The 27,939-nt window shown below is 45.2% G+C and overlaps 1 protein-coding gene across 3 annotated transcripts in view; it reads left to right on the top strand.

The window, feature by feature from the left end:
• Positions 1-27,939, top strand: part of SLC24A2 (solute carrier family 24 member 2) — a 241,164-nt gene that overhangs the window by 169,920 nt on the left and 43,305 nt on the right. For 2 of the 3 annotated variants that reach the window (XM_073880864.1, XM_073880863.1), the window contains 3 exons: positions 1,337-1,387; positions 20,592-20,690; positions 23,625-23,743. In XM_073880864.1, the coding sequence (XP_073736965.1) occupies positions 1,337-1,387; positions 20,592-20,690; positions 23,625-23,743 (269 nt within the window). The remainder of the gene's footprint in view (positions 1-1,336; positions 1,388-20,591; positions 20,691-23,624; positions 23,744-27,939) is intronic. The other variant, XM_073880865.1, reaches the window with a different exon arrangement.

Below are 27,939 nucleotides of genomic sequence, written 5' to 3'. Positions count from 1 at the left end.
TTTTGCAGAAAGATAAGGATGAGGTGATTTTTCTCCTCGAGGCATAATTTTTCATCAGTGTGTTAAAATAGCTTTAGTAAAATTTTAGGCAGAATGGAAGAAGAGTATATATAATGTGTGTATGTGTGTGTACATATACATATTATATATGTAATATATTTATAATGTATAATACAAATATAAAAGGGAAGAATATTTATTATTGTCTTTTAAGCTAAATCCTTCGTCTTGCTCACAAAACCCATCAATTATTAGTTGATTCATATGTGGATTTTCACTGGCTTCCCAAGTTAATGAGCCAGCGAAGCATTCAGCACAATCACAGGAACATCTCTCGAGTCTCATTAATTTCTTGAGGTTTATTGGGAGAGCGTTGTTATGACCAGGAAAAATATTTTTAACCCACTCACCATGTCGCTTAAAACAATCTGGAATTTTCAGATGACCAAGAATGAAAGGTTCTATTTTAGAACTGAAGTAAGAAAACAGACACAGTGCATCCCGGCCTCCTCTCTTTCCCACCCCCAGCTGACTCAGCCCAGCTGCGCTTTCTGCTGGTGGGGTCCATGACCACGGAGCCCTTGCCGATCCCTGCACTTGGAGGGGCTCCTGGTAGCCTCCTGCCTCCTGCCATCTAAGGAGCAGCAGGTGACTGTGCCTCAGTCTGGGAGACGTGACTCCTCTGTCACCTGCCTGAGCCCAGGTGTCTTCCCTCTTCCTCCCAGAGCACTCTGCACCTTTTGCAGCTCTTCTCAGCAGGCTGCACTCCTGGTATTCACTGTTTTCTGTCGAAAATATGAACTAAAAGTCAAAGGGGAGTTTAGAAGCTGGTTTTGCATTTTGGGTTTTCCCAAGTGGCCTCCTTAATCTCTAGGAAGTGGTTCTGTTGCAGAGGAACTGTGAAAGGAAGCTCTGGGCCCGAGGCTCCCTGGCCAGGAATGCCAGGCTGCAAGCCCCACAGGGCCCCGGACATTGTCCTTGATCGACACTTTCTCTTAGAGCATCACCTCTATACAAATGACAGGGCCAAGCCTAGACCCGGTGTGAAGTTCTCTTGCCAAGTACTCTGTTTCATCAGATGTTAAAATAACTGTGTCCTCTTCTGTCATGCAGGGCACATCCTACCCCCAGTAGAATAACATATTTCAAGTGATTTCTGAAAATGGGCCGTGAAGGCTGTCTGCCACATGGGCCCATGTTTGCACATCTCTATATAGTTACGATTGCGGAATTTGACAGTATAACTCTGAATCTGATGAATTAAGAATGTGTAAAAACAAAGTTCTTGCATTACAGCTCGTTCCTTATCTTTGTGTCTTTTACTGTGATGTTGTAGAACTTGGATCATATGGAAAACTAAAATATTATGACACAATGACTGAAGAAGGTAAGAATGATTTTAGAATTGTATGCACTGGCTTTTTTTTTTTTCATTTATGGTGTCTGGTGCTTGCCCATTTTTTTTTCATCTTCTTTTCCTCTTTGCATGACTTCAATGACACTGTGTGATTTATTATTCTTTCCACATTTTCGTCTAGTTTTTGCCATCGTGTTTATTTGGGATTGGAGACGTGCAATACCATGGGTAATCATGTTATTCCATTCAGAGAATCCAAACCATCTCAATTGCGTTAACACACTCAGAGAAATGGTGTCAGCAACGTAAGCACAAGCACACACCCACTGGGTCGGCATTATTTCCTGCTTGTGCTCACAACACCACACAGAAACATACCCAGTCACCACTCTTGTTTTAATATGCCCTGTTATGCCTTCCGATCTATGCAAAGGAATGAGTGATCTAAAGTAACTCCTCCACCCCAAACCAGCTGGAGAGCTGTTTCTGATGCAGAGGGCTGTGGGCTCATCATGGAACTGAATTCACTGGGGTTCACACTCTGTGAAACTGAGCATATCATTTTAGCCATTTCCCCCTGAGTAGTAAATGAAACCTGGCAGAGATTTACTTTAAAATGAATTTACTAATGAACTCCAGGCACTATCCAGAAGCACCGTCTTGATCCAATGAAAATCACTTCTCTTGAAATAAGTTCACCATGGAAGAGCGATCTGAAAATTCTACGTTCTTTTGAAGGGAGTTATCCTATCACCCCAGCCCCCATTTCACCCCACACGTACCTCCACCTTGTGAATAAGAAACAATATTTGTGACGCCAAAGAAAACACGTGGGGTTTTCATGTGACTTTTACACTGATTCTGACAAGTAATCCAAAGGTAGCCTAGAAGGAGAATCAGCTAATTTTATCTTTAACATGAGAGAAACTCCCAAATGTGTTGCATATCCTGTTTTCAGCGTCTAGTATTTCTAAGTTGCCTTAGCTTGCCAAAGATCTCCGAGTTGCTTTGCATCCGAGAAGTGAACATCTGACAGCCCTTGGTAAGAGAAAGCCCTTCTCCTCCCCTCACAACTCTGGCTTCAGCACAACCCCCAGGCCCTCCTCTGTTGCTCTTGCTGTGCTCTCAGTTAACCACTGTGATGGTTTCTAAAACAGCAGGCCATGAAGGGGATCTTAGACTGGGTCCTCTTATGGCCCAGGACCCTCCCAAGAGCCTGGGGCATTGAGAGCCCTGGGGGACAGAAAGCTGCCATGAGAATGAGTGTCCTGCCACCAAGAGGATAGAAAGACCAGTCCAGAACATAAAGGAAGGCTCTTGTCCGACCTCTCATTTTTATTCCGTGTCTTCAGACCACTTGGAGTTTCATTGGTGGTTGGCTTGAGAAGCCAAAGCTTTGGGACTCGCTGACTCTATAGTTTGATGGCTCCTCCCAGGCATCTCGCTAGCCCCCAGCCTCCGTTTCATGGCTCAGGTGGCAGGTGGGTCTGTTGGCTTCCACCAGACCCATCACAACCCTCTACTTTCTCTCTTTACTCTTTGTGTCCTCTGCCTTCCACCCTTACCTTCCCATTGTCAGGGCAGCTTCTGCCTCCCTGTTGCCTTAAGCACCCCATTTCCCCCCTTACTCTGCTCCTTTCCTGCCTCTTTCCACATCCATTTGAGCAAAGGTTGCCACCCGAGCGCTCCCTTTCTCAGACCCCCTAAACCAGACAGTTCAAGATCACATGAGGTGCACAAAGGCTACTTGCAATCCGATGAGTCCACTTGATAACAACTGGGCTTTCTAGGCAGGAAAACAAAAGCAAAATCATGTCTGGAAGGAAGATCATGGCTAGCCCTTAGCAAGGCTGGGAAATTGTTTAGGGCCCCCCCCCCGCGCCCCCTTTCACATTTCTTATACTTCCCTTTCCCATCCCTTCTTGCATATCACTTTGTGTTCCTAGCTGAACATTCATCCCTCGTACAGTAATAGCTAATCGTAGTGAAGGCAGCATTTTTAAATCGTGTTCTATGATGTACTGGTTTCATATGATGTCACTAGGAATTTTGCAACAACCCAGAAAAAAAAAAAAAGAAAGAAAGTCTGATTTCATAGTTTACTAAGTGGAAGAGCTTCTGAGTTTAAATAGTATTTTTTTTCCCGTGTGATATATGCTGCTATATGCTGCAACACAGAGGAAGTCAGAGAGAGGGATGCAGTTCATAGTATTTCCCAGACTTCTTAGATCAGAGAACTCTTTCTTCCATGGAGCATCTTGCAGGACTGTTTTGGAAATGCTGAGGAAGGGTGCTCTCCTCCCCCTGGAATAGGAACCTCTGAAAGATTAAAAATAAGCATTCTCCACACGTAGCCATCCCCCGAAGGTACTCACAGAAGGGATACTTTGAAGAGGAGGTCTTCCTCTAGCCACATCAGATCACACCCTCTGGCAGCCGCCTCCACGACAGGCCAGGCCCGGCTTACCCCCAACCCTGGGATTCTGTCTAAAAGGCTCAAAGCCAGCTCAGTAACCTCAGACCGCACCACAGCCACGCGTGACTTCTTCAAACCCTCGAGGGCCTCTCTCCTCCCATCAGAAATAAGAACAATGATTGGTGCCTCTTCCATGTCGTACAACTGAAGGAAGTGTCCTACAGACGAAGATGTTCGGGGCGGTAAGCGTGGGCTAGCTGGCCTTCAGGAAATACCCCGCTCCGTGTTAAGCATCTCTTTTCACAGTTTTCGAGATGTGACTAGCTCTGGAGCAGGGCTTTATTACACTTGCCCATACGACTAGTCATCCTTTGTAGCCCTTTCCAGGAAATTCTCTGGATGGGACGTGAGGTCAGCTACTTTAAATGAGGTTTAAATAAGGGCTTGTTTTTTTTTTTTCCCCTCAAGTGGAGCAAATGGAAAGATGGATTCTCTATGCCACCCCATCTCTTAAGAGGAATTGAGTGATGATTTCCTAAATAGAGAGAATTATCCTGCACATATTCAGCTCCTGATTTTAAGCACCTGCTATATGCAAATTATTTTGCTAGGTGCTTTGGGGAAATACGAGATTAAAAGGTGAGCTGTTTGCCCCCACAGAATTTATAGACAGGGAGAGAAATAAGCACTGAGCCACCAGGAAGAAAGTGGTAACCATAGGTATTTGGAAGAAGATGGCAGGCTACACAGGAAGAGGAAGGATTGCTTTCAGTCAGGGGGAAGATTAGTGGAGAAAGTGAACTGGACCCCAAGGACCAGTCAATATTGGGGATACTGGGAAAGGAGGAGTGGTAAGTTCTGACCTACCAGGCTGAGAAAGGGATCAAAGAATGGGAGTACACCAGCCTTTACTGGGTGCCTCCCACCTGCCGGGGACAGTGCTGTGGGCTTTATATATTCTATGTCATTTAATCCTTACAATGACCACACAAGGTAGATTTTCTTGAAGATGAGAAAGCCAAAGCTCAAAGACGAATTTTATTAGATGAGAAAACCAAGACTCAGAAAAGCAAAGTATTTGGTTCTGGGACTCAGGGGTAGTAAGTGGTGACTTGGGACCTGAACTCGGGACTGTGGTGTGCCCAAGCTCTGCCCTCTTGGCACCACTGTGGTTTGCCGTACCAGGTGGTATGAGGAGCTAGACAGTTCAAGATGGTGTCAGTATAGGGAGCAGGAAGAAATGCTTGATGGAAACCAATCGTGGGAAAGATTTCAACCACAGACTTAGAATGAGGACATCATAAAGTGAGCAACAAGGAGTTACTGAATAAAACATGCCCTTACTTGAACACTCCACCATAAAAAAAAAAAAAAGTTACTTTAGTAAAATAATATACTCACTCTCAGACCCTGGACAAAATCATGACATTTTTAAAAATGTGTCCTTGACCTCAGAGCCCTTCCCCCTCCCCCATCTTCAGTGACTTAGGACCTAAACTGGAAGGAACAGCTCCCTGGGCCACACTCAACCTCCTCCCCACCCCAAGCCAATCAGAATCTTATTCACTCCCTCATTCATTCCTTAATGCATTGACTCAACAACACTTAGTATGTACCAGACACTAGACTGAGTGCAGGGCTAATTAAAGACAACCCTTCTCCTAAAGAATTCACGCTCTAGTGGAGGACACAGGCCAAGAGATGAGCGGTGTGATGGACGGAACCAAGGTGAGGGGGATCCCAGCAGAAGGCCTCATGTTCAGCCTTGGGAAATGAGGGCAGGTTTCTCAGAGAGGTGATGTCTCTGTTGCCTTATTCCTGCATCCCAAGATGACAACAGTCTTACTGGCCACCTGATTCTAATGTGTGTTCACTGAATCATAATGGAGCACCCACTCTGTACAACACTTCTGGCTAGACTTGCTAGATTAGTAAGCCTTACTCCTCGCAAGGATCTATAAAAAGATGTTTCCAGGGATATGAACAAATTACTCTAGAAGTGGTCTTCTGATGACCTCAGATCCCTCTACATGGGTGGCCCTCCTCTTATTTCTTTGTGCAGTAAGACTACATATTCTTGGAAGGGCAGTCTCCAACGTTTACTTGAAGCTAATAACCCATAGTCTCTTTCTTATCTGCAGATACCGAAATTGCATACCATTCTCACTCTGGAAAATTCTCAATAAATTGAACTTGACTTCCGTACTAAAACTACTCCAAATGAGAACGTTAGAAAGCTAGTTCAAAAGAAAACAAACTTACGTGATAGAACAGATGAATTAAAAAGAGAAGTGACCTTTCCACCAATCACATTATATAGAACTACTAATTTTTACTCTTTGGAAATAAACATTCGTAGAGATACGTAGATGGATAGGTAGACAGAAATCCTAACTAATATTTTGCAAAGAAGTAATGTATGGGGAAAGCTACCTGCAAGCTACTGTCCTAAAGTCATTGCCACTTAAGAATAGCCATTTCCAGGAAAAATCATTTCTCCATCATTTAAAAAGTCTTTGTTCACTTGCATAAGAAAAAAAAAGATATAAAAAGTTGTTGCAATGTCAAGGGCAAAAAATTACAATGACCTTTTCCTTAATGAAATTAAGGATATGGCTTTATGGCAACCAAGAGCCCCTTTACCAAGCTGAGAAACTAATGTCTTACCTGAATCGTGGGGTCCTAAATTAGGCATGTGGCTGAGTTTTGAAAACCCCCATTAATCTCAAAGAAACAAAAGCACCTAAAGGTCACATAGTCTAACCAGTCATTTGATGTTCTTAATTGCAGTGAAATAGTTCAGTTATTTTTCAAGGAGAAATTGAATTTTGGAATATCATTTAACAGTGTTTTCCACTGCCCAAGATGTATCCTCTGAAAATGTAGTCTTAGCACAGGCCTTTGGTGTTATCTGTGGCCTTCACATTATATTTTAATCCTTGCCTAAATGGATAAGACTCTGTTATATACACTCATATATCAAGCAGGATAGGTTCAGCTATGTATAATAGAAAATCCAAATTAATAGTGGCTTAAGTCAGACGGACGTTAATTTCTCTCTCAATAAAAGAGTTCCAGAGGTAGGCTGTACATGGCAGATATGGAAGCTCTACAGTAATCCAAGCCCCAGGCTCCTTCCATCTTCTGCTTCGCAATCCTAATATATGACTTTCAACCTCAAGGGCACCTCATGGTCCAAGATGGCTGCTGCTAGAGCTCCAGCCATCAGGCCTATATTCCAGGAATGGAGGAAGAGCTAACATGATTTTCCCTGGCTATTTCACCTTCTTTTTAAGGAGACTTCCCCCACCCTTTTTTTTTTTTAAGATTTTATTTATTTGACAGAGCACAAGCAGAGGAAGCTGCAGGCAGAGCAAGAGGGAGAAGCAGGCTCCCTGCTGAGCAGGGAGCCCGATGTGGACTCGATCCCAGGACCCTGGGATCATGACCTGAGCCGAAGGCAGATGCTTAACTGACTGAGCCACCCAGGCGTCCCAGGAGGCTTCCCTTTACACCCTTCCAGCAAAACTGCCCAAAACTCAGTTATATGGCTACACCTGGTTTCAAGGAAGCTTGGAGATGTAATTTATTTAAACCAGGTGATTTGCTGTCCCAAATAATTTAGGTATTATATCATTAGGAAATGAAAAGGGAATCGATATCAGATAGGCAACATGCAATCTCTCCACAAAAGAGAACTATCACTTTTGCATAATTGTGTGTTGATGGGGAGGATGGAAAACAGAGCAAGCTACAGGAGCGATGTTGGAAACTCACGTAAAGTTTGCAATGCCGATGAGACATCCTAAAGGGAGACGTGCGGGAAGCACTGGAGGTGGAGTCTGGATCTTGGGAGAAAGGTCAAAGCTAGGGATACAGATTTGGGAATCATATTAGAGGTGTTCTTTAAAGCCACAGAACTGGTAAGAATACCTAACTCATCAATAGGAAAGAGGAGGTCAGGTTTGACCCCGGGGACTCCAAAGTTTAGAGTCTGGGAAGAAGGCGGAGACCCGGCAAAGAAGACTGGGGTGGGCAGAGAACCCGGAGAGAACGGCGTCCCAGAAGTCAAGGAGTTGTGCCACAGGAAGGCAATGACAAGGTGATAGCCTCAATGAATTGACCAATGAAATCAGAGATTGTTGTAGTACAAAGATAAGAGTGGTGAACACAAAGTGAGATGCTTCAAATCAGGAGTTTGGAAGTGGGGCGGTTATTGCTAATGATAAAGCTTAGGGCCGAGCGGCAGGATTGGGCGGATATGGGGAGTTGGAGGGAAGAGGAGCTGGAGGTGAGCGGGTTGGGGTGGTGAGGAACCAAGCGTTGCAGGGCTTTCCGATAAAGTCACCAAGGCCGGTGACAGGAGCCATGGTGTAAATCAATAGTGAATTGCATTCTGATCTCTGCAGGAATGAGGGAAGGGGGATGAGGAAGCCATTTGCAGTGGAGGTGGTAGGGGTGGCTTGTGCTTCAAAGGAGGGAGGAGAAACAGTCTAAAAGTAGTGAGGAAGGGGGGGCTGGAGTGTGGGGCATTTGGAGAGACAAGCAGCTGCCCCTTTCAAGGGATCTTCAGGAGAGTAAAGGGACCTTCAGGAAGCAGCTGAGTTTCAGCTGAAACAGAAAGGCAAAGAGAATATTCAGAGCAGAGGTTAAGGATGTAGAGACAGATTTACTGACGGCAGAGGTGGGAGACTGAGTCAGGTCAGGCATTTTCAAAGCCACACGGAGATGAGGGCTTTGTGGACCGTGCTAGAGGCCCCAGAGGCTCTGCTGAATTGGACAAGGATGTAGGATAGAATGGGAACAGCCTACCAATGTGCTAGAAGTTCTAACTTGGGATTGGCCTCACAGACAGTTTGCAGTGATAAAGTAGGGTCTATCTTTCCAGGAGAGGAGAGCTCTGGGGGACCCCCTTACGTCCAGCCGGGGGTGAGGAAGGCTAAGGAAGGAGCCCTCCTCAATTCAGAGAGAGAGTTCAGCCCAGCCTGGGAAGACCTTTCCTACAGACATGGCCAAAGATGCAATGGCCTGCCTCAAAAGGAGGCAGGAGAAGCCAAGGAAACCTCCATCTCACAAGAGTTGTTCAGATAATGGACATCTTGATGCCCCTTCCAATCCCATGTCCAAGATTCTGCCCTGGTGCCTTGTACTAAATGTGATGGCAGACGTTGGTTTAGAATTTACTCTTAAGATTAAACCTTTTGAAAACTTGATCCTCCATTTTGGTTAAGCCGCCACCAGGACTGTGGGTAGGTAGGTTCCTGGGACATAGCTTCTGAAATCAAAGGCTTGGGTATTATGTGATCCAGTTCAGAGATAAACTGTTGATTAATGTGGCTACATATGTAGCAAATAGGACGTTACATAGTTCCTGTGAAATAGACCTTTAAAACAACAGCAACTATCTTCCCTTTTAGTTGCAGATAGGAACTTTTAGCGCAGTAGAAAGTGTAACTGCAAAGTAATTTTAATTATTCCTTTTTATGATAAAAACATTACACACACACAGAGGTATAAAGCAAACACTACTTAAGGAAAGGCAATAAAAGGGAGTCTTCCTTTTACCCCAGATTCCACTCATTCCTTAGCGTGATCCACTCTTACTGGTTTTCTGATGTAGGCTCTTTTCTTCTATATGCTGCTCCCTGGCCTTTGTTTATTGGCATATAGTGGAGACCTTTCCATATCAGCACTGCTCTCATTCCTTTGAGTAGCCGCATAGTATTCCACTGCTTGGCTCTTCCATGGTAGGTTCGTTCCATCAGTCCCCTGTTGATGGACATTTACGGTATTTCCAGTTTTTGTGGATTTATCCAGTTATTAGAACACGACATGAGCATCTTCTTTGCCCACAGAGCAAACTCTACTGAGTAGGGAATGTATACATATGAAATAAGTCCCTAGAAATAGAAATACCAGATCAAAAGCATATGCACATTTCAAATCTTGAAAGATACTGCTTTGGAGGGCACTTCCCTCCAAAGCAATTGCACCCGATTGTGCTCCCACCAACAGTGAATGAGAGATCATCCAACAAATTTAACTAAGTCCTTTGAACATTGATTCATAACTGACTTCCATACAAAGCAGATCAGCGTTTGTATTATAACTTACCTTCTACTTTACTTGTTTTAGAAACCTGAATTTTTTTTTACCCAAGGTGAGTTAAAGCCAGGGTACAGTTATGATGGAAGACTTTCCTCTGTAAATTACATGACAAGGCTCTTCCTCCCACACAGACTATCCAATTTCCACCACAGCATGTACCCTTCTTACCACAAGACTGTCAACATCCCTGAGAATGTCTGAGAAGTACACTGCAAGTTAACTTTCTGCCTTCCAATTACCAAAGTGGGAAGCCCCGTTGTGCACAGACACCATTTCCAATACCATGTTATGTTTCATTCATTCCAGGTTTATGGTTTAACTCATTCAGTCCAACCTTCCATAACCGGAGGATATCTCAAGGCACTTGACCAGATGCTCTCTGTAAGGCTCTGCCTTACCTCTCCCCACCCAAAAAAAAATGTATTAACAGCTATTAACCACATTACTTTTTTAGAGATGTATTCTTACAAGTATCTCCCTGGGGCTGGATCTTAGGAAGACAGCAGCCTAGTAAGTGTGTATAACCAGACTACACAGCTAGTAACCTGTATCGGATCTGTCAGAAAGACCAAACCAGCTGTGTGGATAAATCCAGTCTTCCTGAAAACCAGGACCAAGGAAGTCTAATTAGAATACATCCAGTTTTTCAAACTTCATTGCATCTTATTTTCATGATCTAAACCGCTCAGCAGTAAAAGCAGAAAGATTGGACCTGGCAAGTAAAGGCAGATTTTGTCACTTTGCATATGTAGAAGGTGTTAAGTTGCAGCAGAAGGCAAATTGTGGATGCTGCTTTTTGTCTATTTCTGACATCCCTAGAGCTGAAAATGTTAAGTTGCCTTCATTAGTCAAACTTGAATACTATTATTATAAGTTAATGATATAATTTCCCACCCCCATGAAGCTTTCTCTTAAAAAAGAAAAAAAAGTGGGAATCGGTAATACCAGGAGGCTGGCATGTTCAATTAAGCATGGTAAGTTTCTCTTTTGATTAAATCTGAAATGAACTGAATCATCTCATTTTAGTCATGGACCACTAAGCCCTCAGGAGCAGTTAGTTAAGAATGCTCAGCATGTGCCGGGCACTTCTGTTGCAAACTCCTGCTTCCAAATGAAATTTACAGACACCAGTTTACAATGTAACATTAAGGATGCAAGAAACTAGGAAGTAGGAACTCAAATTAATTGACAGTTCCCAGACACATGAAATCCAGGTGACAGGAAATGATGCATGTACATGATCTAGGGGCTGCTACTGAATGAATGTCAGCCAAATCTAAAGTCTTTCACTTTACATCAAGATAAATAAATGGATAATATATAGGCTCATCGTGAGAAAGAACTGTTTAAGCTCGGTTTTTTCATATACAAGTCAGAGTAACCATTCAATACACATTTATTGAGCACCCACTCTTTGTCAGGTACTGTGAGCAAATCAAAACTTTGCCCAAATGAGTACATTAATGTCACAACCCACTTGCAGAGACGTATCCAAGATAGAGGCTTTGAAAAGTGACTCTGAAGAGATCTTTTGCACCCGTCAGGTGGTAGTAGGGCTGGATGTTGGCGAGTCTTGAGATCTGAGGTCTGCCCTAGTACAGTGATTCTTTAGTCATTTATCTCTTAGATATCTGCAGGGTGCAAAGGATGGGAACAAGAGGAAGACATTCAAACCTTCTATCTGGCAACCCCTACCTGGCTCAGAACTCCAAAGCTGAGATCAGAGAAACCCCTTTGAGAATTCTGTGTGTGTGTGAGCCATTTGTATCTCTGTCTATGAGATAGAAATTTACAGAAAATTAATTCCTAAAATAATAAAGCAGGTGACCTAAAATGATAAAGAACATTAGCTCTCCAGCAGTGTCAACTTCAGCTAAGTTCAGTAAATTGGCTCTTTTCCTGAAACACCACATTCTGCGACTGCTCCCCGTTGCAAGTTTTTTGGTTTGTAAAATTCCAATTTTACCTGAACTTGATTGGATTATGTATATATTTTAAAAGAGTCTTGAAATAGACAAATATTAACTGTAAACACTATTAGACTTTAGAGGCTTAATCACTGCCTTAACGAAGAAGAGCGCCTGGTGAGTTTTCTGCACTGTGCTTCTGGTCCTTCCTTGTTTCTCTGCCCCAGAAGGAACATAAACTATGAATAGATTTTCACATAACAAGCACTGTAAGCACCACACACACACACACACACACACACACACACACCCTTTGTCGTTTGTGTTAATATTGTTATATCCATAAACCCTAAGGACAGCCGAAGTAATAGGCACTGGGGAGCGGATGAGAAATGGCACCCCTATCCTTGAGGGGCCCACAGCTTGCTGGAGAGAGGTTGGTAAAATGCCTCTGCGGGTCTATGATAATGGGTATGATAGAATAGGTATCAGTGCTGTGATAGAGGAAAGTACCCGGGTGCCCTGCCAGCCCAGGAAAGGGGCTCAGGGAAAGCTTCCTGAGAGATGAGATGCATTAAAACAGTCTTAAAAAGGAGTAAGACAAGCAAATAACAAGTGTGGGGCATTCCAAACCACTAGAAGTGTAACTTACAAACTAGGAGAGCAGCTAAGAGCCTGTAATCAACATCCAGGCTGGAAATATTGGACCTAAAGTGTCCAAAGGTAGACTCAGAAGCAGTTGGCAACTCCTTGAATGTGGGGTGTGAGGGGGATCTCTAAGATGGCTGGAAAACCCTGGGAGTGAGGAAATCCCCAATAGAAAATGCAAGGAGACAGGCGGATTCCCAGGAAAAAGATGATGTGTGGCAGTGTGGGGTATACTGAGTTTAACTGTCGGGGGGTGGGGGGGCTTCCAAGTGAAGTGTTCAGAAGTCCATTGGATAAGAGGATCAGAGCCAGAGATCTGACTTGGAAATCACCGATATTCAGGTGGAAGTCCATTGGGTTCTCTCGGAGAATGTGGGGCATGGGGGTCAGGGAGCAAGGAGGGAGCCTAGGGAAGAGCAGCTTAAGGGTCACTCTCAGGAGTCCTGGAAAATCAGATTGGACTTCAAGGACAGGGGTGAAGAATATCAGATGCCCTGAGAGACCCAGTCACATGGAGGCAAAAAGTGGCCAAGGGAAGGTTCAGTGGAGTGATGCTGCCAAGGCCAGATGCAGAGTGAAGAAGTGAACGAAGGAGCCCTAAGGATTCCAAGGCCCCAGCACAGACTGACCTTTCCAGAGGCTTGGCTGTGAAGGGAAGGCAAGAGAGGGCAGTGCCAGCAGGAAACCTAAAGTCAAGAGAAAGGTTCCCAGTGGAGAGACTTAACGAAGGATTGACGGTTCACGATGAGTGAGTAGGCAAAGTCCCTGCAGGGGCAAGAAATTGGAATAAAGGACAAAGTATCAATCTTTAAGATAGCAAATTTTGAAAAGCACTGGAAGTCTTCCAAAATATTTATGAGAGCACTCCACATTTCCAATGATAAGGTGACCATGCCAGGGGAGACGATAGAATCAATTCACATGCGGAAAGATCCACTCTTTATGGGTGTTTCTGAAGGTCATTCTTATGGAAAATCATTTTTGAAAGCCTTAATAAGGAAATCTGGCTGCTTCATTTCATTACATGATGACCACCAGTTGAGATACAATTATGTATATATTCTCATTAATTACAGAAGCTAGTCCTATGATTATGTCTACACAAATACAATTAAATTATGTTGATTACCCTTATTATATGGTTCATTCACAGAATATTTACTAAAGACATTTTACAAAACATTACAATACTGGTTTAATTTCCATTAATATCAATGTAGTCATAATTGGTTTTACATGATGCTTCACAAAAATTAGAAAAAATAGCTTAGTGGTTGTACTTCAAAAACAAATATAGGAATAAATACACTCTATGTTCTTGGCATTTTTGCTTAAGGTGAAAATTTTTTGCAATGTTTTGCTTGTAGGAATAAAAATCAGGGGGCACCTGGCTGGCTCAGTCGGGAGAGCATGTGATTATTGATCTTAGGGTCATGAGTTCAAGTCCCATTTTGGGCATAGAACTTACTTATAACAACAACAACAACAACAAAACAATAAAAGTCAGACCAGATCCTATTAGATGAAGAAGCTGCCCCATGAAGACAGTTTATAGAATGAAGAGGAGTTTATTCCTTCGAGCTGCTAAGTGATATCTTGTATCTTGGAACATTCCCTATTCTGTGAGTTTCCATACCCTTCTGAGAAGGCCCCCACCATCATGAACCTTAAGTCCTTGCTTTTTGTCTCTCTGGCTCTCGGCGGTGACTCTACAGGGCACCAGCTAGATCTATCTTGTGCGCCAAACACTGCCTGGTACACAGCGCAGGTTTTGTTAATATTTGCAGAGTGGAAGATTGTTCATGACTTGCACCCACTTGAAAGCAAAGCTCACACTTCCAAAGAGAGCTGACGTAGGGAGAACTTCACTAGAATTCAGTGAGTGCCCATGATGTGCCAAGCACTATTCTAAGATGCTTGTTGAAGGACACAAGATGGCGAGAGAAGGTCCCTTCCCCAGAGAAGCCTGCTGTCTGATGGGAAAGCAGGTATGTGGGCAGCAAACTGGAATCAGGGCTGTGATGAGGTATAATCAAAGTGCCATTGTAGTGATGGATTTCCACTTGGGAAGGAGGGCTTCGAGGACTGGAATGAAGTATCATTAAAGAAACCTTCAGGGCGGGCCTTCAGTTAGGTCTTGAGGAGAAGCATCTTGGTAATGAAGGAGAAGCCAAAGCCCTGCTTTCCCTTCTCTGCCCCCTACTGTGCTCTCTGCACCTCCTCTGTCACAAAGACCCCTCTCAGCACCCACCTTGTCAGCCCCCACAATGTGCAGGAAGGGGATGACTGACACACCCCTGTCACCCGTCTCTGGGCTGTGGACACCTAGCCACCCCATTTTCTCCTATTTACCTCAGGAAGTTCCTGGGGTTCAACAGGTAGGGTTGGGGCCTTGGGTTTGGGTAGACGTGAAAGGATTTACTTTAGGTCATTAGCCAACAAGAAGCCTACTAAGGAGTGATTGCCTCGTCTACTTGCCTAGAAACCCAAACAGAAGGATTTATTAAGCCCGATGGGGCTCTGAGGTTACCACAGAAAACGAGACCCATGGGAACCCCGATCCTCGTGGAGCTTGGCTGCTAACGGAAAGCAACAGATAATCAGTATGTATGTTAGATGGTGATGAATGTTAGAGAAAACAAGCTGGGGATAGGAAATACTGGAGAAAGAGAGGCTACAATTTTAAATGGGCTCCTCAGAGAAGCCTCAGTGAGAAGGTGACATTTGAACAAATACTCGAAGGAGCTGAGAGAGTGAACACAATGGATCTCTGAGGGACCAGTAAATGCCATGGCCCTGAGGTGGGACAACAAGCGGACCAGCATGGCTGGAGCAGAGTGAGCCTGGAGAGAGGGGAAGGACGAGGCAGGGCAGCCTCGGTGGCTAACCGCCCTTACAGGTCCTGGTAATGACCTTGGCTTTCACTTTGACCTGGGGAGCCACTGTAGGATTTTGCCCAGAGGAGTGACATGATCCGATTGATCACTAAGGATACTAGGGTGAGACCAGCCTGGGAGACAGAGAGGTAAAGCTGGAAGGGCAGGCTGGTGAGTAGACCAGCAGGATGGTTGCTAGGCCTGGGAGGGGAGGAAGGAGAAGAGGTCAGCTTCTGAAATATTCTGGAAGCAGAGGTACCAGGTTTGCTGATGGATAGTATGTGGGCTGTAAGGGAAAGAGAGGAGCCCAAGCTGACCCCAAGGGCAGTGTTTGCTTATGGCCACATCAATTTCATTGCATGCCTTCTCAGTGATGATGGCCTCTCTGACTTGAGTCTCTGCTTCCAGAAAAAAAAAAAAAAAAAAAAAAGGCAATGAATAAACAAGAGGAACGTCCAGCTGCACTTCTGCTTTCTAAGCTACCTGCCAAATCCTAAACTTCAAAGACAGAGACGGGAAAGGCAGAACTGAAAACACAAAAATAGATGTAAAAGCACTATGTTCAAGTTTTCCCTTCTGTTTCATTTTTTCTCTTCTTCTCCCAAACCAAGGTCTGTTCACTGAGGTGTGCTTCCCTTTGCATCTATATATCTCTTTTGTCCCTTTTCTGCAATGCTGAGGCTCAGAATGTTCTGCAGCAGCTAGAAGTTAATCTGATCACCAACCCAAAGAGTTCCTTTGTAACACTGCCTGTTACAGGCTTGGTGGGAAAGAGATGAAGGAATTTCCAGGGACTGGTTTAATTAATTAACAGCAGAACAGAAACAAAATTCATTCCCTTTGTGTGAACAGACCCCCTGAAGGTTATTTTGCTGTGCAGCTTGGGGCTTCTCTTTTATGTCTGGGTGATAGGGTCAAGGATTTTGATTCCTGATTGTTTCTCGAAATTTGTTCTTAGACACATTAGGTCCTTCTGCTTTGATCTTTCATTCTGCTCTTCCCTACCACCCCCTCAACACACGCTCCCCTGAGGACACTCAGCTGGTATTCTTTTGCAAATTTCAGAACAAGCTAAACTATATTAAAACTGTGTACTAGGTTTTGACGTAGGTGCCTCACGATTTGAGCAGAGTTTGCTATTTCCGAGATTTTAAGTATACAAATATCTGTCGCTATGTAAAGATACAACACTTTAAGGCTTCGCACCACAACAGAGTATATTTTTTTAAGGTTGCCTTAAAACATGTTAAAAATCACTCCTTCCCTCACTTTGAAAAGTACCCAAAAATGTCTTCGTCCTTTATCCCCAGGCACAGAGCTACAGTTGTTCCTGAAATCTGCCCCTCTGTGTCAGCCCTTAATGCCAATGTGGAGTCCATGCCTAAAATAGTTTATGGAAGCAGCCCCTTTTCTGCCAAGGTCTCCCCCACCTGAGGCGGCTAAACATTAATCCTGTTGTGGATATCAATCTTTTTACTTTCAACACTTCATGGGAAGGACATCCTGAGCACTTAATGTATGTCAGAGGCCATGTGTATTATTAACCTGATGTCTGTTAACCCATTGAGCCTTCCAACAGCTGTATGAGAAGGGTGTATGATCCCCCTTTTAAAATCCTGAGCCTGAGACACAGAGGAGTTAAAACCCCTCGTACATCAGGAAGTTCTTTGGAGCCCACAGATCATGGTGCAGCAGTAATTCCTTGCCTGAACTCTGTCCTCCCAGATGATGGGGAAAAGCTGACCACCATCTCTCCATTTTCAGATCACAAAGGTATCAATGTTTAAGACACAGAATGGCAGCTCTATCCCCTTGACTTCTCAATTTCAGGAAGATGCAAAGTGATCCTTTTCCTAATTGGTTTTGGAACTGACTTCGGAGGACCCACTGAAACCCGAACACTGGTCCCACTAGGCTTACACCGCTGGGTCGGGGTGTAGCTAATTCTCCAGGCTTGCATGTTTGCATTGAGAGAAGAGAAGATGCCAACAATTCTCCTAAGGCAACTCGGGGTCATGTGACCCTTGCCCCTGTGGTTTTCGTTAGTTTTTCTTTTTCCTCTTATTTACAGACTTCTTCCAATGCCAGGTGTTGTGATAAGCCCCTTGCACACATTTTCTCACTTAAGCCTTGCGTCTAACTCATGAGCCAATGCCATTGGAATCCCTGTTAAACAGATGGCAAAACTGAAGCTCAGGAAGATTCAGGAACTTAACCAAAACTCGCCCAGTGGTCATTGAAAGAGATAGGGCTTCAATCCAGATCTACCTGCCTTTAAGTCACGTCCAAAATATAACCACAATACTGTGCTGTCCCCAACACACATACAACCTACTTGGTGTTCTCCCCAGGTTGTGGCATCAAGCTGCATAGGTCCTGAAGGTGCCTTTCCTTCCTACCCCGAGGCACAGAGAGGGTCACTTTGAGAATCACAGGTTCTGTGCTGGCTTCTGCCCTGGGGACCTCATGCCTACTCTTGTCTGCTCAGCCATCCTCACGACTCTGCTCAGGAGGCGCCCTGTGGTGATCCCTGGTGTGTCCATTGGGCTGAAAGGAGCTGCCTTACTTTGTCAGGCTCTGCCCCACCACCCTCGAGGAGCACACCTGAGTGCTGAATTCTGAAGGTGGCATTTCAACTGCTGCTTTTCTAGAAACTCATCTTTAAGAGAAAAATCCTTTTAGGCTGCGGAGGAATGCAGAATGGTAATCAGGTCATGCTAACTGGGACAAAGGTTGAATTAAAGAAGCTGAAGAAGTGTGTAGAAAGGAGAGGTCTCAGTCAGCCTCCCAGCATTGCCTGGCTGCCCCTAGGGCTAAACGCTGAGAGAAAACAAAGAGAGCCAACCCCTCCCACCTTTCAGCCGCCTAGAAAATCTCAAGTGTTGCTGCAGTGGGAAAAGTAGGGACACGCTATCTAGAAAGTCCTTGCTGACTTGTGAAAATGTTTGGGAACCTACAAAATCCCAAGTCTAGAATCATTTCCTACCCTATGCTCCCAGCCTGCCTTTAGAGGATTTGGGAAAGCCAGCCCATGAGTGGCAGGACCCTTCCATGCTTTGGGGTGCCTTTCCTCATCATTTCCCTCTGGTCTCCATCTAAGCCCTGAAAATACTCCTGTAACTGCACACGGTAGGCGATCAGCGGTTTCCCGTCAAATATTTTCTCTGCCGTGATTCCGGACTTTGGGGCATTCCTTAGATTGGGTTACTTCACGTTGTTTCCACAGGTTTATTTGTCTGGTCTTCTGAATGCTTTCCTGCTTTATTATCATTTTTATGTAATTGTTAAATGGCAATTATTGCCCATCTTCACTTCACAGAGCTTTAGAAGGTTCTAAGTTCAAACAGTGACCCTGAGACCACTGAAGCGTTTTATTGGTAGAAGCACCATCTTCCATGTTTCCGAACTTCTTTCTCCGTCTTCTGGGCTTTTTAGCAAACGATGTGAGGACCTCTTGGAAGTGTCTCCCACAAGAAGTACACCTCTTCGGGCTTACGGCTGCAGAGTATGGAGAAGCAGATAAGACTAGGTTCGGCAGCCTGGAGAGAGGTTGGCACCCACGCTGCCAACTGCAAGCAGTCACAACCCCCTCCTTCCCTCCTCCTTCCTTGAACTCCTTCTTTTTCTCTTCATTTTCTGGCCTTTCTTATTCCCTTTCACCTCCTCCTCCTCCTAATCCCCAGGCTTTCTTTTCTTTCCCCCTTTCTTCCCAGTTTCCCTCAGAAATTAAATAAAAACAGCTGAATTCAAAATACCTTTCAGCATGGTGACCCTAACGCTGACGGTCAAGCTCCCTCAGAGATGGACATCACGCCTATCACCTCGTCCTTCTTCCTCATTCCTCATGAAGCCCAAGCCCCATGCCAGCCTACTTGGCTCTGTGTTACATTTCCTTTCCTGTTCCCTTCGAGAGCGTGAGCTCTGGTGCACGTTCATCGCCTACACGGAGGCGTTCCCGTCCTAGAGGCCGCCTTTGTGGTAGCAAGGTGTCTGGGCTTACGACTGATGGAGCTGGGAAACAGAAAGGGCTCCATCTGGGGTCACCTTCACCATTGGAATCAGCTGATCCCACTCTAGCTTCCAGCTTCTGTCGCCCTCACCCTGTCACGCAAGTCACTGCTATGACCACACCCCATGACTTCCATCCGTGAGGAGGGGGAGCTAAGTCGATGTCAACCTACCATGTCCCATCCTAAGAAAAGAGACCCTCCAAGAGAAACGTCTGGGTTTGGTTCCGTTTGGGTCTAACTAGAAAGGTAAAATGAGCTCCCATGTTAGTACGCTAGAGAATCCAGCCAACACAAATCCCTACTGAGAACATTGTAGAGCTTGTGGTGCACTGAAGGGCTCATCCTATCTGAATCTAGGCAAGAACCAGTCCATTTAAAATGAGACTCCTTTGTACCTTGAATGTTCCTGGGCAGGGCGGGGGGAGGTGCAGAGGGGATCAAGGATTAAAAAAGAAAGCAAAATGGGCTATGTTTCACTAATTCCTACATTTTTGCATGCTTTTTATTTTCCTGTGCTTGTTGCATGCATTTAACCATTAATTATGTCAATAATGGAGAAGAAATTAAGTGTCTTACTTGTGGTATAGCTGTTTGAAATGATGATTTTGAGAATTTGGAGTATTTTTCCAGCACCTTCCCGTAAGTGGCTCATCACCGGCAGACTTCACTTGCTGTGCTCAGTTGATCGTTCTTTGCCCTAAATCCCCAGGTGGAAGCAGATGCCTCCTTGATGCTTTAATTGCTGCTGACTCAGCTAATTTGGAGAGCTGGGACGCATCCTCCCAGCTCGTTTAGAAACTTTAATGTTGGTTAAGATAGATGTTTGGAAACCGAAGTCAACTCAAAGGACCCCTGGGCTTGGCTTTTCATGGTCGAAAGCCAGTTCTGGGATGGACATTTAATTCCAGAGAAATGGCTGTCTCTAGAGCAGCTCCATGTCTTTAGACCTGTTTTGGATCTCAGCAGGAGAGGGGGGTTTAGTGATGACTGGTGCCTTCCTTTATTTTGTAAGCAAGCAGGAGGGAGGGAGGAGGTCCAAGGCAAACCTTTCATCTGTGGTCTGGTGGCTTGCGATTCTCAACAGAGAATCTCAAAGAATCCACAAAGGTAAGAACGTACCCCTCAGGCAGGGCACAGGGTGTTTGGGTTGAGCAGAAAGTTGCGCAAGCCACGTGCCTGTTGGGCCAGTGCTTCGCCATTTTCCGCGAGCCCCTCTCTTTATCTTCCTCCTCATTGTGTCTCCTTTTCCACTGCTTTCTCTTGCTTCAGGGAGGTTCAGAGAAAAGGCTTCTATTCTCCACAAGATCGCCAAGAAGAAATGCCAGGTGGATGAGAACGAGAGGCAGAACGGGGCTGCCAATCACGTGGGTGAGTGCAGAGAAACTTGCATCCCATGCCGTCCCCGGAGAGCACGGAGGGGCGCGGGGAGGCAGGGCCCAGCGTGGGCCCCTTGACTCGGTGCGGACCCGCAACCCTGCAGCTCAGCCCGTTCCTGGGTGTCCGCAAGAGCCCATTTTCCCTGGGGGGCACAGGGCATAAATGGATACACTATGTCACCTACTCTAGGGGAACTCCAAGAAGAGTAAAATGATTCTCTGAGGAACCTAAAGTAAAACCGGCTTCTAACCAGGCATTTCCCTTGAAGAGTAGAAAATCATTTCATTTCAGGAATTCCACAGAAGGACGACCCACACATACACCTGTCTTTTTTAATGTTTAACAAAATGTGAGAGTATCCTTTCTGAGATTCTTGCCTGGTAACCAGATACTGACACGCTATACTTGGGACATGGCTCATGCCACACCCACTAAGTTACCAGACAGTTCACTTGGTCACTCCTGAACTGAGTGACGGGGTCCTTGCGAGGTGACACCACCTCTCCTTTCTCAAGAATTCAGCAATTGCAGCCCAGGTCTCTTTGGGCTGACTTTTTCTGAGTTCCCGTGTGAACCAGATCGTGACATTCAGACATCTTATTTTAACTCGGAACATGATGTTCCTCCTCTCCTGTCTGCAACTATAATATAATCCACTAATTCTAAATTCAGACTAAATTTAACCTAATCTGGATCTCTGCTACAAACAGTGCTGTTGCCCAAGAAACTGCAATGATCTGCAGACAAAATGCAACAGTGTTGCACTCAAAATATGGGACACTCCTTAGGAGAGTTTCTGCCTCTCCTGTTTGCCTGACTTCTGGCTCCCGGACAACCTTTGGCCAAGGAACAGTCAAGATTCTATTGGGTATGAAAAGAAAAACCTGAGGGGAATAAGCTGAGATGTTAAATATTGTGTGCAGGAGCTGTTTCTTCTCATCAGTTCACGTCTGTTCTCGAACATCTTAATTCCACTTTGGGACCTGATCGTCCCATGTTGGTAGGGTCAGGTTTGGCCATCGTGGGCTGATCTCAATGTTGTCTCACTTCAGCCAGTAGACACCCCAAAACCCAGTTTTAATATTTCCCCAGGTACTTGGTGTTTGGTATTTTTCATGACTGGACCAAGCATATTAGGATCAGTTGGTGCAGCCACATACAGCAAAACACCACATACATAAGACTGCTACTATTAAAAACATGGAAAGATAAAATACATTTGAGCTTCTGTGGCTTTTTGTATTTAAATATACTTATGCCTCTGTATCCCACCACTAAATACATGAGTCAACAGAAACACTTCCCTGTGATTTCCAAAATGTGGCCACCTCAAGCCCAATCATTTTTATGTAACTCTCAAAATATTTTCTACTGATAAAAGTGTCTCGTCCTTCGGAAGTTACTAGAAACAAACATTCTGACACTCTATGAGTGGCCCGTTACTGCTTGTATCTGAGACCGAGGAGCATGACGATGCTCCCGGCAAGCCTGACACAGACCCCCAAGGCTTCATTGTCTCCTGAAATCCAAGAAGATTGGGACATGGCCCATGCCACACCCACTAAGTTTCCAGACGGTTCACTTGGTCACTCCTGAACTGAGTGACGGGGTCCCAGCACAGACAGAAGGCCTAAGCACCTTTCTATTTCACTCCCACTGAAGTCATGGCAGACCTTGGTGGTGCTGATCACTGATCACATGAGGTGCTCCTCTGAGCCCCCAAAAGAAATCGTCTAGTGCCAGGCAGTGACTATAATAATGATCAGAATAGTTTGTTGCTTGCTTGCTTGCTCTGTCCCAGCTCTGTGCCAGGTGCTTTATATGCATGTTCTTGTTTAATTTTTGCAGGCATACCCTTTGATTGTATCGTTGTTAACGGTATTAGCACATCACCCCATTTTCACAGGCAAGGAAGCTAAATCTCAGAGAAGTTAAATTACTTACTAGGCATCCCACAGCATAAGCAGTAGAACCAGAGTATGAGCCCAGGCCCGTCTGAGATGCCCAGTATCAGAGAGTCCCAGTGCTTCACCATGACCCTGGAGGCACTTCTAAGTCCCAGAGGAAAACTGGAATTTGTACCTGCTGACCTGTGGCTTCATGCTAGGCAGATGTTATCTCGCACTTAGGAATGACAGATGTTTCCCTCTGTTACCTGTTCAGCTTCCCCTCGCCTTATTTGCCATAGGATGCCCAGGTGTAGAATGTGCTGAATAGCATTCTCCAGGCATTTTGAGAAGGCCAGGCTCTTGAGCCTGCCCCCACCACCCAGACATTGGCAGGCTTGTGCATGCAACGCACCTAGAGAATTAGAGCTGGAAGCAGTGGGCCTTAAGGTCAACCGGTTAAACCCCCTCATTTCACAGATAAGGTTCCTAAAACCCAGAGAAAGGAGATTCGCCTGAAGTGACAGCCCGATAATGGCAGAACAAAGTCTTGGACCCAAGTCTCCTGGGTCCCTAGCCCACAAATATCCTTTCCAGAATGTTGTATAAAAGAAAAGATCCTGATGTAAAAAAAAAAAAAAAAAAAATGCAAGAGGTGTGGTCCTGGATATAATATTAGTGTACAGATTGAGCATGGTTTTGGTGAAAAAATGTTTGTGTTCATGTTCTTGAATGGCTACTTGGTGACTTTGCCTAGCATAGAGAATGTGTGCCAGGGGAGCTGAGTGAGGACTCAAGATGTCAGGCCAGACTGAGAGAGCCAGAGAGCTATTAAAGAGAGGAGGACTGAAAACGCTGAACGGTGCTGGAAAGAATGGTAAAAATCCTTTGCCATTTGGCACCACCCCAGCCCTGGGCCTTAAGCCCTCCGAGACCACTGTCTTCTTTGACCCAACGTTTCAGGACGTTCCTTCCAACATGGCTCTTACCCCCGTTGACTCCATTTGCTTTCTCTCTGTGTGTCTACATTGTACCACAGAAAAAATCGAGCTCCCAAACAGCACCAGCACGGAGGTTGAAATGACACCACCCAGTGATGCTTCGGAACCCGTACAAAATGGAAATCTCTCCCACACCATCGAAGCTGCAGAAGCCCAGGTACGGCTTTCTCCCCTTGTTCTTGATGTCCTAACACAGCTTCCCTTCTCGGAGACCCACGCTCCCAGGCAGGGCAGACACCGGGGAGAATGGGTTCTCTTTGCGTCTGTTGCTCAGTACCAGCAAAGGCCCCCACGTGTGTCAAGCTCTTCGTGTACTGAATGAATTCACACATTCTCTGAGTCTCAGAGTGAGATCGGCGGCCTCGTCCATTTCATCTCCCCAAGATCAAAATACAGATCCCTGGGCCATACTCCAGACCTGATGCAACAGAATCTTGGGTTAACATCTTCCAGATATCAACATTTAAACTCGCTTCCCGGTGATTCTCAGTAAATGATAAAGTTCGATGGCTGTCACAGTCTAATCCTTTCGATGTGTCTTTAAGATTAAGGGTAAGTAACCAAGAAACTACAGCCATCACACCCTGGTTAACCCCCCTTGGCCTTCCCTCTCTCCACAATAGAAATTAATCAATACTCTGGCCCGTTCTGCCATCCAGTGGTGCAACCAATAGGCAGCTGTTCGATTTAATAGTTGTAATACTCAACTTTCCGCGTGCTCTATGCCACGGACTTGGTACTGGGCACTTTACATATATTGCCTTTAAATCTCACAGCTGAAGGCGTAGGTCTTTCCTTTCTCCATTTTAGAGTTGAGGAAGCTAAAGCGTGACAAGATGAAGTGCTTAATCAGGACTACCTAGCTGGTAGGTAGCAGAGCTGAGATTCAATCCCCGGTCCGTCTAAATGCAGTGCCTGGACTATTTCCAGCACACAGCATTGCCTCTGGACCACAGCTGCTCACAAAAGGAAACAGAACCACCCAAAAGTAGGTGATGCTTGCCACATTTCTGGATCTCCTCCTCACTAAGTGTATCAGGATTTCTAAGGCATAGGGCCCCAACTCACATTTTCATCAGGCACACTCGGTCCATGTTTCTCAAACTCGAATGTGCTTACAAAGCTCCTGGGGGATCATGTTAAAATTCAGAATTGGGTATGTCAGGTCTGGAGTGGGTCCCAGAGTCTGCAAAGTTAGCGAGCCCCCAGATGGTTCTGCCACGGCTGGTCCAAGGACCTCACTTTGAATAGCACTGCTGTAAAGTTTGTGACCTACTTCTCTAGAAAGAGTTTTCCCAATGAGCTGGAAAGTTACATGGTGCCCACAAACAGAAGCCAGACTACAACAAATCTATTCCAGCACCCTCTTCTCCTTTATGCCAGGATATACTCTGCAACGGAGCCTGCACTTCTTAGGGGGAAAAAAAAACATGCTAATTGTTGCCTGTTGCCCTTATTCCCTGAAAGAATAGGCAAGAAAAGTCTCCTCACTTAAAGGAAATGGTAAAGATATTGAGCACCTTCTCATGTACCTGTTGGTCATTTGAATATCTTCTTTGGAAAAATACCTATTCGGGTCTTTTGCTCATTTTTTAATCAGGTTATTTTTTTATTTCGCTATTGCGTTGTAGGGGTTCCTTATATAGTTTGGATATTAACCCCTTATCAGATATATGGCTTGGCACACATTTTCTCTCATTCCATAGATTGCCTTTCATTTTGGGAAGGGTTTCCTTTGCTGTGCTTTTCATATATATATATATATATACACACACACACCCCAAATGACTATGTTGTACACCTTAAAGAGATATGATTTGTATTTGTCCATTACACATCAGTAAAGCTAGAAAAGAAGTAACAAAAGGAAATGATAAAGAAAGGGAGCTGCTTCTGCCCTGTCTCCTCTGCCTTCTAGGCTCTTGCCCTTCTGCCCAGAGCCCTGTGGTCCCCTCGCATTAGCTCAAGTGTAAGCTGGCAGAGCCACTTATGTCCACATGGCTAAACAGCATGTGGCAACAGGAGGTGGGCCCCAAGGACATCTGGCTGCCCTTGGGGATGGCACGGTCACAGGTGTGCGGAGGGCAGCATCCTCATTGTGCCTCTCCATATGGCTGGCAGAGGGACATCTGTGCCCCCCACAAGGGAGGACCTTGCTGCAGGGCAGTGAGAGAGCCCCACCTGGCCCCTCTCTGAGCAGAGTCGTGCCCCCCAGGTCTCACACAGGGAAACAGGACAGTTTTGTGCACCACCTCAAGGGCAAAGAGACCTCCGAGGAGTCGTGTGTGCTGGCTGCAGGACAGCCTGGTGGGGAATGGCGGATCCACCGGGAGCGAGTTACCTAATCTCGCTTCATACTCCCCATTGACAAATTATAGATAATAATGGTGCCGGCCTCTTTTGGGTTATTCGGAGAGTTACATGAGAAAATGTATGGAAAGCACTTAGCACAGAGCTAAATGCTGCTATTTATATTATTCTGTGCCCACACTTACCGTATAAATCCCAGCCAAGGTGTTCCTTCCCTGAAGGAGCTTGTTTAAGTAAAATGAAAATGTAATATATATAGATAGAGATGCTATAGATGGACAAACACACATAAACAGTTAAGAAAATACTTATTCATATACATATGTGTATATATATATATGTGTGTGTGTGTGTGTGTATATATATATATATATATAAAATGTCTGGGGGTATTCAGGATATAAGAAATAAACAAACACTTGTGGTAAGTAATTATAGCCCAGTGTGACCACGGAGCTCTGTGCAAAGTGCTCTGGGAGGCTGTCAGAGGAAGAAGTTGACACAAGAGAAAGTGTAAAAGCTTCAAGGAGGAGGTAACATTTGACTGGGTGTTGATGGGTGAGTAGGATTTCATTGCTCAGAGAAGGAGATGACAAGTGCAAAGGTGTAAAACCTTAAGAGGGAAGTTCATGTTGAGTGATGGGTGAGAAGGCCAGTGGACCCAGAGACTGAGGCAGAAGGTGAGGAATGAAGAGAGATCCACTAGGAAAGGTAAATGGGGTTGAAACTCTTCAACTGTTCAATCAGAAAAATTTTAAGTGTTCATCTAATATGTGTCAGGCACTGGGCTGGGCCCTGGAGACACCCACATGTTCCAGCCAAGCAGAGAATTTGCAGATACAAACCAAGATAGAGATGACCACAAGGGCCAAGAAGCAAATTCAGCATGGTGGTGTGGCGAGGACTTGTGGAGGGCCCTTGTAGGTTGGGAGCTGCGGGGAGGCCTCACTAAGGAAGTGGCATTTGAACTGAGGCTGAACTCCAAGGTGGCAGCCAAGGAAACAGCACCCGCAGAGGCAGAAAGGAGTTAGGCTTCTTCGAGGAACAGAAAAGTCAGTGTGGCTGGTGGGTGGGGAGCAGAGGGAGGGAGGAGGGTGACAATGAGGTGGGACAGGGGGGCCAAGCAGAGCTGGCTCACCTTGTAGACCGTGATAAAGAAGTTGACTTCCTTCTAGGGTAGCAACAAGCCACTGGAGCTTCCCAGATATGATCTGCTCTTCTACAAAATCCCTAGGGCTGCGCTGCCATGTGGAGAGTGAATTTGGGGCAGGAGGGTTGTATACCAATAGTGGGGCAAAGGGGTCACTGTAGGAGCTGAGGCTGAGAGCTAATGGTGGCACGGACCAGTGCAGTAGACCTGAAGGTATGGAAAAATACGTGGCTCGTGAAGGGCATTGGAGGCTCCACCAGGCAGTCTGGACTTCACCCTGTCAGGAGTGGGGAGCCGCAGAGGGTTTAGAGGAAGCACTGTCAGTGTCAGATTTGGAAGAGAGGAGCGTAGTGCTTTCAGGATGCTCAAGAAGGGCCCAGAGTGAGGGAAGACTAGATACAGGGCAGCAAGGGAAGAGCCTCTCGGTTCAAGGATCAGCAAACTATGATCCATGGCCAAATCTGGACTGCAGACTATTTTAATTCAACCCGTGAGACGAGAATGTTTTTACATTTTTAAAGGTTTAAAAAAAACACTAGCAGCATATGTGACAGAGACCATATGGGCCACAAAGCCTAAAATATTTACTATCTGGCCCTTTACAGGAAAAGTTTGCCCACCCCTAGACCATCTGCAGTCTTTAAAAAAGAGAGAGAGAGAGAGAGAGAGAAAGAAAAAGAATAAGGAAGCTCTTCATGTATTGATTCAGAATGATCTTCAATATATGTTAAATGAAAAAGGCATACTGCCTAATTGTACCCAGTCTAGGATATTTGTATGAGGGGAGAAAACGGAGGGAAATGACATATATATTTGCTTGGGATGCTACTGAAAAAACTGGTCATGCTGACTACCTCCTGAACCAGGGTGTGGGTGATGGGGAAGCAGGGCGG

This window comes from Callorhinus ursinus, unplaced genomic scaffold, assembly GCF_003265705.2.
Source record: "Callorhinus ursinus isolate GAN/ISIS: 27379988/994484 unplaced genomic scaffold, GSC_fseal_2.0 scaffold39, whole genome shotgun sequence".
NCBI classification, from domain to species: domain Eukaryota; kingdom Metazoa; phylum Chordata; class Mammalia; order Carnivora; family Otariidae; genus Callorhinus; species Callorhinus ursinus.
This window is presented reverse-complemented; position numbering and strand designations above follow the sequence as displayed.